At 42.3% G+C, this 12,054-nt stretch overlaps 1 protein-coding gene across 1 annotated transcript in view; it reads left to right on the top strand.

The window, feature by feature from the left end:
* The window catches only part of LOC126201928 (odorant receptor Or1-like), a 140,582-nt gene extending 134,118 nt beyond the window's left edge, over window positions 1-6,464 (top strand). Inside the window, exon 8 of the mRNA XM_049936826.1 lies at window positions 6,417-6,464. Within this exon, the coding sequence (XP_049792783.1) occupies window positions 6,417-6,464 (48 nt within the window). The remainder of the gene's footprint in view (window positions 1-6,416) is intronic.
* Window positions 6,465-12,054: the final 5,590 nt, after the last annotated feature.

Genomic DNA, 12,054 nt, shown 5'->3' with positions numbered 1-12,054 from the left:
CGGTTGAAATGTAAAAGCTGAGGCTGGTCGTGGACTAAAAGAATGTATTAACAAATGGAGTGGCTGTTCATTAATGCAGTATTCAGTTTCGTAGTAAGAGTAGTGTCTAAACACAGAGAAACTACAGTAATGAATATGTCTCTTCAATGCAATCATGTCGATATATTCAGAATCTCTGTACTTGTTTGGGATGACGTGAAACTTGATTCTTTACCGCTAACGAGCAGATTTTTTAGAGGTAGAAGTTATAGATTCGTGTGTGCAACGGAAAGCGGAGAGGCTATTTTTACGTTTCTCACAGAGGCACGGAAAATACGTGATCCAAGTGCCTCGATGGCTTTAAGTCCTCCAGCTGGATGTCCTGCTCTTTCGTTCCTGTTATCTCATGTGATCTGCGACAGACGCACAGCCTATCTAAGGGTGGACGTTTGAAAAAGTGACGAAGAGTTTCATTTTTCGATTTTGTTTGTATCCAATAGTAAAATTTACTGACAGCTTTTTCCCAATGTGTAGTTTCCGAAATCGTAGGGAAGGAACAAAAAGAAAGTAAAAGAGAAAGAGAGAGAGAGAGAGAGAGAGAGAGAGAGAGAGAGAGAGAGAGAGAAAATGGCTCTCGAGCCATCGTCTCATCGTCTGTGGAATTAGAATTTCTACACTGACAGGAAATGCAATGTATAATGTACGCTTTGCATCTCACTTTTAGATTCCTTCAAATCTTGTACTACTAAGAAAGCATGATTATGGAAATCCAAGTAAGTCTCGGGATGTGCTTACCTGGAAGATTTGCCACAAGACAACATTTTCATCATCTACAGTTGTAAAACGTGCAACATATGATGTTGTAATTGCTTATAATGGTGGAAATATAAAGAGAGCGAAAGTGTTACAGCGTTTGGGCTTTACGGACGGTACACTCACTCTCTGTGGAATAACAAATTCACCGTGACGCCCGCCTCTCGTGGTCGTGCGGTAGCGTTCTCGCTTCCCACGCCCGGGTTCCCGGGTTCGATTCCCGGCGGGGTCAGGGATTTTCTCTGCCTCGTGATGGCTGGGTGTTGTGTGCTGTCCTTAGGTTAGTTAGGTTTAATTAGTTCTAAGTTCTAGGGGACTGATGACCATAGATGTTAAGTCCCATAGTGCTCAGAGCCATTTGAACCATTTCACCGTGACTGTGTGTATAGAGCTGAAATGTCTATTCGGGACCTAACAAAGGAAACAAGAAGAAAGAAAAGGAGTTACAAGTCTTGAGGACAAAGAACATACTGAGTACAATTTTACAGCATCCTGAGAAGATATAATTGAAGAAATTATGTTGGATCTTTAAATTCACTTTCAGCAGAACTTCATTTTGTGGCACTTGCGTAGCTTTTCCTCGAGTCATCTGTGTTGTAACACCTTGATATTTGACCCACATGTTTTCTCACAGTGCAAGAAACAAACGCAGTGAGCTAAGTTCCAAATATTTTATTTAAGCTGAATATGTGGATAAAGATGATGAAATTCGTTTACCGATTCCTGCTTAAAAGATTTAAACCATTATAATATGAATTTTATCAAAGATACTAATAACGGATCACGTGTATTGGTTCATATGGATGTGCACGTTAGCCCGCATCTCGTGGTCGTGCGGTAGCGTTCTCGCTTCCCACGCCCGGGTTCCCGGGTTCGATTCCCGGCGGGGTCAGGGAATTTCTCTGCCTCGTGATGGCTGGGTGTTGTGTGCTGTCCTTAGGGTAGTTAGGTTTAAGTAGTTCTAAGTTCTAGGGGACTAATGACCATAGATGTTAAGTCCCATAGTGCTCAGAGCCATTTGAACCATTTTTGATGTGCACGTTACACAGTCCAACTTGGGCAGTGATTGGTTTAATAGGAAAAAGAACATTAATAATTGTAAATTTATTTGCGCAGTTCTCTAGTAAGTTATAAATTCGAATAAAAATTCTCAAACTGAATTTAAACTTGTATTATTCACTGTCCAATCACATCAATGTGACCACCTCTCAGAAGCCTAAGTAATCACCATTTGCAGCGAGACGTGGAGAAAGAGTACCAGGGAGGCTCTGGAAGGTACCGACTGGGATGTGGGGCCGTACCGACTCCAGTGCAGAGGCCAGCTGCACTACGTTTCTCAGTTGAAGATCCGTGACGCGAACAGCCCGACAGAGGTGACCTCACAGTTTCTTGGTTGGGTTTTAATCCTGGGAATGTGATGTCGTGGGGAGTATGTTAAACTCACCCCAATATTTTTCGAACCTCGAATGAACACTGTGAGCTGTGTGACATATGGCATTGTTCTGCTGGTAGATGTCATCGTACCGAGGAAAAACAAACTATATGTAGGGATGGACATAGTGCACAAGGATAGAGACATACTTGTTCCACTGTGCCCTCTAGAACGAAAAAATCATGCAGGGAATGCCCTTCGACCTGGACCCTTCCGATGATCCTTCCAGGGTGTTTGTTTTCATTTGCCCATCTGTCCGATGGACTATGAAACGTGATTCATCTGACAGCGTCATCTGTCACACTCAGTGGATGGCCACAGGTGGTAGTGGCGTGCAAACTCCAGCCTTCGTCGCCAATAAACAGCAGTCAGCTCATGAACCAGGGTCTGCTGTGGAGGTCCTTACACTGCAACGTTCACTGAACGGTCGTTGAGGAGACGTTCTAGGTAGCCACTTGGTTCATCTGCGTGGTCCGTTGCTCAACAGTTGCACGTTTGTTCGCCTCTACACATGTCCGCAGCCATCGTTCACCACTGTCAAAAATGGTTCGAATGGTTCTGAGCACTATGGGACTTAACATCTGACGTCATCAGTCCCCTAGAACTTAGAACTACTTAAACCTAACTAACCTAAGGACATCACACACATCCATGCCCGAGGCAGGATTCGAACCTGCGACCGTACCGGTCGAGCGGTTCCAGACTGAAGCGCCTAGAACCACTCGGCCACTCCGGCCGGCTCACCACTGTCGTTCTTGGCCCGTGGTATACCACAGTTGTCTCGGCGGCGCTTTTGGATAGCGCCATTTTGCCATCTACAGTACACTTTTACCACTGCGACGCACGAACTGTTTGACAGTTATCCGTTTCGGAAATGCTTCTACCCTTGAATTGCCAACGATCACGCCCTTTTAGACATAAAGATAAATCGTTATTTTTCCTCGTTACGACAACGACTACGGACAGCGCTGCAGGATTAATTGTGTCAGTTACCTCCAGCACTACGTCAGACATTAGTCGAGTCCATGCGAGGTCGTGTTGCGGCTCTTCTGCGTGCTCGTGCTGGCCCTACATGACATTAGGTAGGTGTACCATTTTCTTTGGCTCTTGAGTGTAGCTTTAATCAAGTACTTTTTCTTCTCGTTCTTTGTTGAACACACTCCATAAGCTTTCCATAACATTTTTGTCACCTGCTAGAAGTTTTTTTCGTAAAGCCGCCTGGGCAGCATTTTCCGTGGCTATGTAAACTGACTGGATCGCAGAAAGATCTGGCATATGTAACGAAAAGCATGTTCTGGCGACCTTTAGTCAGGTGGAAGTTTTGAGTCACAGAATTTTAAATGTTGGTCCAGCTGGTGAGGCCAAGGTGAGGGTAAGTGGCTTAGGCCCTCACGTTAAGCCGTGCGGTCGCCGCCAAGCAGACGCGCAGAGGTCGCAAATTGGTCGCTTTCCACAGGCTACAAGAGTTCAGGCAAGTGGTTAGATTTCAGCAAGCATGGTCTGGTGTGTAAGCGGATTTGAAGGTAACGACGCTTCGAACACGGCAGAAGATGACTATTTCGAAATACTTCGAAATTCATTAGTAATTCGGTCCGGCCGGTGTGGCCGTGCGGTTCTAGGCGCTTCAGTTTGGAACCGCGTGACCGCTACGGTCGCAAGTTCGAATCCTGCCTCGGGCATGGATGTGTATGATGTCCTTAGGTTAGTTAGGTTTAAGCAGTTCTAAGTTCTAGGGGACTGATGACCACAGATGTTAAGTCCCATAGTGCTCAGAGCCATTTTAACGAATTCATTAGTAATTCACGATCATTACGAAGCGAAACCAATCACATAAGCATATTTACAGCACTAGATGGCGTGTATTAAGACATTAATAGTGCGAATATCACGAAAACATATGTTAGGTAGTCACAGTAAAGGAATAATCTTAAAAACATTAAAATCTAATAACTATTAAATGATTCTTGAGATCTTCACAAGCAACGTATTGGATGATAGCTTATAGCACCACCATCTCTGAATGACACACATTTGTACATATTTTGTTTTTTGAATTACTGCGTTTTTTTATATTTTTAATTATGTAGATGAGTCAGATCATCATGTTCTCCTTCCATATTTCTTTCTCGTTGACCATGTGACATATGTGTGGGTTAGTACTTGATTTCTAGTTTATTTCATTAAATATTAATGTGTATGAAGATGGTAATTTGAACATAAGGTTTGCTACCACTCTACAATGTAAAAAAGAGCATCTCTTGAGCAGGCTAACCTTGTTTTACATGTTCGTTGTCTCTTATTTATCTTTAGTACGCATGGGTAAAATTCAGTTTTAATTAATATGCTTAATCTTTTACATTACAATGGGTATAGTTGGAGGGGGACTGGAAGAGAAGGACCTTTAATTTAGCATACATAACATATTTGTAACTTATGTACGAGGTTCTGCGGAAAGGTAATGCCTCTACATTTTTTATTTGAAAACTCTTACAGCTTTTCAAAGAAAAAAGTTATTAAATATTCTACACCTTTATTCTTCGTGTCTATGTACTAGCAGCCCTATGCCTGTGCGTGAGACACAGCATGCTGTAACCGAGTTTTGAATTCTAAGGGTTCGCCCACTCTCTCCTTCAGCGCGACTACGCCAGACCACACACGACTGCTGCGACATCTGCAACAATCTGGCCCCTCGGGTTCACTGTCATCGACCACCCTCCGTACAGCCCCGATTTCGCCCCATCCAACTGTCACTTGTTTCCAAAACGAACACCTACGAGAACTACTGTTTGACAGTGACGAAGCGGTGCAAGCAGAGGTGAGGTTGTGGCTCCGTCAAGATAGTCAGACATTCTACAGTGACAATATAAACAAACTGTTCGTAGGGATAAATGTGTTCGTCGCCGAGTTGACTATGTTAAGAAATAAATATGTAGACGCGAAAAATAAAAATGTAGAATGTTAATAATGTTCGTTACATTTCTAATGCTTTACGAGTTTTCACATAAAAAAAATTCGGAGTCATTACTTTTCTGCACGCCCTCGTATATTCTGACCGGTGGTCCACTTCCTGTATTTTAAATACGTTGTGAATTTTTGAGGGGGAACCGAAGGCTTAAATGCGCGAGCAAGCAGTCGCTTGGAAGTCATTCACTGCGTCACTCGGCCTGTGCAGGTCTCTATATGTTGGGGAACAGATAGTGCAGATTCAGGTTTATAAAGGTGACAAAATTTGAGTGTGAATATTTTTAACATTGCTTCATACTTAGAAATATTCCGATACAAATGGGTCTTAGTTTCTGAGAGTTGGCTGCTAGATGATGTGCAACTTTGAACTTTAACTTATTTTGTTTGCTTTAGGAATTAATACTAGGTAGAGCGAGAGAATCTTGTCACGAGTGTGAGAATTTTAAAATGTTGATCGCCGTAGTAGGGTTTATATAGTTACGTGTTGGTGAATATTTTGTGTGTAAGTTTAACGATTACGAGCTCTCTTTCTTGCCGACCAGTGATGGTTAACTGGGGCTTGGGGGTACCTACTACCGTTCTAATGATGCAGTTATGCATGATTAACTGCACTTGAGAATTTTTATAATTTTACTCCATGTTTAAATGAATTATTGTAGGATCGCGATTTTTAACAGTTTCTTTGTTTGAATGACTGAACAAACTAGTTCATTCAACTTAAACTCTTTAGTGTTACCTACATCAGTTATTAAGTAGAATCTAACTCTCCTTTTATTATTTTCATTATTTTCTATTTCATTGCAACTTGTTTTTGCTTAAAAAGTCGCGTTACATGCATATGGTTGGACAACTAGCTGAAGGCTCACAGGTTACAATTATTATCGCAGCGAGTTATCGTATAACGATAGCGAGTCACAATACTAAATAGAACCAACATCGCCCATCTGTGTCTACTGCTTAATCTCACCTCAGGGGTTTATTTACTGTGAAGCATTACCGCTGTAAGTCGAATGTGCTTCCATATTTTTCCTCTTGTATATTAATCGCTTATGTTGACGACTGCGGTTTCAAGTCCTCCAGCTAGTTTGCCATTGTATTAAGATCCGAACTAAGGATCGCCACTTGGTAGGGTTAGTTTCCAGTAACTTGTTGATAAGAGTTGTTGCCTGACTGCGGAGTTTGCATCTGAGGATCAAGACGCGCTTATGTTTTCCGAATGTTTACACAGGTGTCCATGGATCCAAGGCAGCAGCAACAAGCGGAAATATTTGTTTAATAACTTCGTTTCGAATGATCTGTAGCCAGCTTCTATGGAACCATTATCCGCTAATCCTTTCTTATATCTAACTTCCGCTAGGTGTTTACTCCTTTTCTGCTTGGATGCCACCTACAATTGCCACGCAATGTCTAAAGTGACTTACTGACGGCCGACAGTTACGAACATCTGGTGTCCAGTGGCAGGCTTATGTCAGCGACACTGTTTACAAGCTGGGTTATTTTGGGAATCAGCCTTATGCAAACAAAATTAGTTTATTTTTATTTTTATATTTCATCACACATGTTTCGACACCAATGTGTTATCTTCTGTGCGTTAAATTTTTATTTTCTGTAAAGTATAACCGGCCAGTGTGGCCGAGCGGTTGTATGCCCTTCAGTCTGGAACCGCGCGACCGCTACGGTCGCAGGTTCGAATCCTGCCTCGGGAAAGGATGTGTGTGATGTCCTTAGGTTAGATAGGTTTAAGTAGGTCTAAGTTCTAGGGGACTGATGACCTCAGATGTTAAGTCCCATAGTGCTCAGAGCCATTAGAACCATTTTTTGTAAAGTATAATATCCCATTTGTAATAATTTAACTACTGTAGGCCTAAGAAATAAAATATTTGCAATTTTCTTCTTTTTGTTTGGACATTCACCTTAAAATTACATCGCTAGTTGAACTGTATTATTAAACATCGACTTTTGGGGTCGTTTTCGTCATTTGTTTGACAGCATATCATCTGCAAACTAGCCGTGAAGAAAAATTATTGCGTATTTGTGGAGAGCTGTTTCGAGGTTAGAGGTTATGTATGTTTCTGTACTTATATTTTCCGTCCTGTTTCATGTCCGCCGGCCGCGGTGGTCTAGCGGTTCTGGCGCTGCAGTCCGGAACCGCGGGACTGCTACGGTCGCAGGTTCGAATCCTGCCTCGGGCATGGGTGTGTGTGATGTCCTTAGGTTAGTTAGGTTTAAGTAGTTCTAAGTTCTAGGGGACTTATGACCTCAGATGTTGAGTCCCATAGTGCTCAGAGCCATTTGAACCATTTTTTTGTTTCATGTCCTTGGTTGGTGTCTCAATCAGCTACTATTTATTGCATTGCTTTCACTCAGTTCTTCATGAACTTCCGCTCACTACTTCACCTCACATGCACTTACGTTTACCTCCAGGCTCGGCAAGAAATGATCTTCGTAAGTAGTTTAACCCATAATCACAGGCGCTGTTGCTGTTTTTAGAGAAGCAGCGCTACTTCCGCACGTGTCCTCTGCTCCTAGGCGGCGCTTTTCATGGCTCAGGGCGGCACGTTGCGTCACACGGTGCGACTGCTGGCAGACGCCAGGCTACACTTCAGCCGTGGAGACAATGAACTGACGCGGCGCCGGTACCTCAGGCTGTCAAACAACGTTCACTTTTACGGTCAGGTAAGTCTAAGAAACACAACGGGAGCCTCAGCTAGAGCACAGCGTGGTTTTCTACTCGAAACGCGAGCCCTGTTTTCACTACCAGTTTCTTAAAATTGGAAGTGTTTACAAACAAGTACAGAAAAGAATGATAAGTAACACTGAAAATAATAAAGCTGATGTGGTAGTACGAGGGTCGTCCAATAAGTTATTCAACACATCATTTCCCAGGCCAATTTCGATTACAAATGCGAAATTTGTTGTGAGTGTTCGTGGAATATTACTGCTTCAGCCCCTATAGTTTCATGAAGTTCCAATAGGTGGTGCTGCTATATGCAGACTTATAAATGGCGTCTGTAGCGGAGGTGCGTTCCAAGCAGAGAGCTGTCGTTGAGTTCCTTTTGGAGAAAAACCAGACCATCCCAGATGTTCATAGGCGCTTGAAGAATCTCTACGGAGACCTGGAAGTGAACGAAAGCACGTTGGGCGAGGTGTCTATCATCATCGCAACAAGGTCGTGCAAACCTGTCCGATGTTCCAAGTGCCGGCCGGCATGCGATCACACTCATTCGAGCTGATCGGCGGATCGCAGTGAAACACTTGTCACCTTAACCGGGCGTCTCTGTTGACCTCACACAAGTCTGAGTACCCGGTAGGAGCTCACGAAACTTCTTTCGACTGTTCTTCCTTACCCGTCGTACAGCCCTATCTCGCATCTTCCGATTTCGTTTTGTTTGGCCCAATGAAGAGTGCACTCCGTGGGAAGGAGTATGTGGATAATGGGGAGGTGATTGAGGCAGCAAGACGTTGGCTCTGGCGCCGACCAAGTACACTTGCAGGAAGATGGTTTAGCCGGCCGATGTAGCCGAGCGGTTCTAGGCGCTTCAGTCTGGAACCGCGCGACCGCTACGGTCGCAGGTTCAAATCCTGCCTCGGGCATGGATGTGTGTGACGTCCTTAGGTTAGTTTGGTTTAAGTAGTTCTAAGTTCAAGGAGACTGATGACCTCAGATGTTAAGACCCATAGTGCTCAGAGCCATTTGAACCATTTGAAGGTGGTGTAAGGCTGTCACATTGAAAGGAGATTGTGTCGACGCTTAGCGTTTTGTAGCCAAAAAGAGTAGGAAATAATATGGTGTATTGGAGAGGGAGGTTTGAGGTATGTTTATTGCGGGATCTGTTACAGAATGGGAGTACCAAGCAACAACTTCCGGTCCGAGAGTGAAATAATTGTAGTAAGTTGCATTTCGCTGATCTTAGAATTTCGAAGAATACCTATAAGTCTCACACCAACGACCGAAACGTAAGACGTAGCCTAACTGAACATCTTCTAGAAACTCCATCCATCCAGACCCGCTTTTCGAGATGCAGCAGCTATGTCGTAAGCCAGCATCACGGAAAATACTGAAATAGCAAAAAAGACGGAATATCAAGCGCAATACCACGTCACAACGTTGCAACGTTTATTCGTGGAAGATACTGATGGACTACTGAGATACTATCTGATTTCTGTTCTCAGTTAGTCAAGTGTGTGTCCGTCATTTATAGCGGATTGTGATAAAATCTGATTCAGTAACGTGTTGTGAAATGTGTCTTGATGAGGACGGAAGTGAGAGGGCGACACTCTGTCTCGGTACATATGCTGTCGCTCTAGAAGAACACCAGAGGTTGCTCGGAATTAGGGCTGGTGCTTATCGCTAAAACAATCGGTTTTCCGTTACATCGTTTTTTTTTCGCACACCAGTCTAACCTGACCGTTAAAACTTCTCAAAATGATAGGTTTCTGAAATACCTGATTTTCGTTTTTTTTTAATCCTATTAATTTTTGAATTAAATGTAGACATCGTACATAGATTGAAAGACTTTGAATCTCTCAGTTTCCATATACATTGTTGTTGTGGTCTTTAGTCCAAAGACTGGTTTGATGCAGCTCTCCATGCTACTCTATTGTGTGCAAGCCTCTTCATCCCCGAGTAACTACTGCAACCTACATCCTTCTGAATCTGCTTAGTGTATCCATCTATTGTTCTCGCTCTACGATTTTTACTATCCACTTTTCCCACTAGTACTAAATTGGCGATATCTTGATGCTTAGAACGTGTCCTACCAACAGATCCCTTCTTCTAGTCAAGTTGCGATACAAATTCCTCTTCTCCCTCATTCTATTCAGTACCTTCTCATCAGTTACGTGATCTACCCATCTAATCTTCAGCATTCTTCTGTTGCACCGCGTTTCAAAAGCAACTACGTAGCCGAATTCGCAGTGTTTCTTATCAAAACTGTTTATCGTCCATCTTTTACATCTATACATGGCTACACTCCGTGCATATACTTTCAGAAAAGACTTCCTGACGCTCAAATCTATATTCGATGTTAACAACTTTCTCTTCTTCAGGAACACTTTCCTTGTCATTGCCAGTCTGCATTTTGTATCCTCTCTACTTCGACTATCCTTAGTTATTTTTCTGCCCAAATAGCAAAACTCATCTACTACTTTAAGTGTCTCATTTCCTAATCTAATCCGTCAGCGTAGCTTGGTTTAATTTGACTACACTCCATTATCCTCATTTTGATTTTCAGGATAAGTAGAAACAAAATACTAAATTAAATAGGCAAATATAAGTTACTCTGTCCACCTTTGCTGCTTTTGTCGAAAAGTGATAATTGGTTGAACACCACAAAAAATCAGCTGTATTCTCCTATTCATTCTAATTTTTTGGAATTCTGCTCAAAAATCATGTTATAATCTGGAAGGATACCACCATTTCGCCATTGCGAATAATCATTGATAAAGGGTGAAAAGCGAGGTTCAAGAGGTCTGTTTTTTTTCGTATTAATGTGTCCGTTTTCAAGGGCTACAAGCAGATAAAGGGATATTATGTAAACTCAGGCAGCAGCTCAATTACATTCCGTTTTTATTGTGTACTTTTTATTGTTCGATGAACCCTCTGCCAAGCACTTAAATGTGAATTGCAGAATAATCATGTAGATGTAGATGTAGACTACGAATGAAGTTTTGTTAAGTTTTTAATGTATTACTGTTACCATAATTTTCTTCACCTTTTATTATTTCATATAAATAGCAGACAGATCTTTAATCTTTTAAACAAATGGAGCTTTGTACTTCGCTTCGTAAAAATATTTCCAGAGTAGGTTTGGTGCCATTCTGCAATACGACGGGTGTCCGGCGATGACAGCGGGAAGCTACCGTTTAGACCATGGAGGGAGGGGGGCGGGGGGAGTCTTGCACACTGCAAGAAACACTCGCACCTTAAGCCATGACACACGTTAACAGGGACATTACTGTCTTAGCAGTGCTGTAGCAATTCTTACGCCATACGTCTGTTGCTCTTTCTGTCGGCACTGTTATTAAAATAAGGCTGATGGCTTTTCCCATTTTCTGTAATAGCACAATATTTCAAACCAATGACAGTTTTTTAAATAAAAATGACTAAAAACGAAAGAAAGTTATCACTGGTGCCATGACTAATTGATATTTCATTTTTTATCCGGTTGTTGGTAAAAACTAAAACACACTTTCAATAAAAATTTTCTGGGTTTGTGACCGCATTCTCAATACATGTAAAACTACCGACGTTTCGGTGCCTGTTGCAAGCGACCTTCTTCAGGGTGTTTTTGTTTAAACACCCTGAAGAAGGTCGCTTTCATCAGGGACCTAAGGTCTGTAGTTTTGTATGTATTGACAATGCGGTCACAAACCCAGAAAAATTTTGTTGAATGTGACAATGGTGGGAGAAGCCTACGTTTATATAAAACACACTTGTTATAACGGAGATCAAACAAATACCGAGAGAACCGCTTATTCATAGGTAAAATACCGTTACATGTTTTAACAGGTCGGTTTTTACCCATCCCTACTCGGAATGTTCCATGTAAGTGTTACCCTTAATCTATGAGACACTGTATAGAAGCTTGCTATTCAGACAATAAAAATGGAAAGCATTCTTGATTAGAAACAGTATGTCTTCACCTCGCCTACTCTAGTCGACTGAATGGTAATAAACTGAACTGAACTGGTAACAAACATGGCTCACAACAGTAAAAATTAATCTTTTTTGGTGAGACGTGCATGATGTTATCATAACGCTGTCAAGTAGGTAACATTCTGCAATTCACATTTAAGTGCCTGGCAGATGTTTCTTCGAACCACTTCTGTTGTATGGTGAACATATCGGGGGACAGCGGCAGCCA

Source organism: Schistocerca nitens, chromosome 1 (genome assembly GCF_023898315.1).
Source record: "Schistocerca nitens isolate TAMUIC-IGC-003100 chromosome 1, iqSchNite1.1, whole genome shotgun sequence".
NCBI lineage: Eukaryota > Metazoa > Arthropoda > Insecta > Orthoptera > Acrididae > Schistocerca > Schistocerca nitens.
The sequence above is the reverse complement of the archived record's forward strand: the minus strand, read 5'-3'. Positions and strand labels throughout refer to the sequence as shown.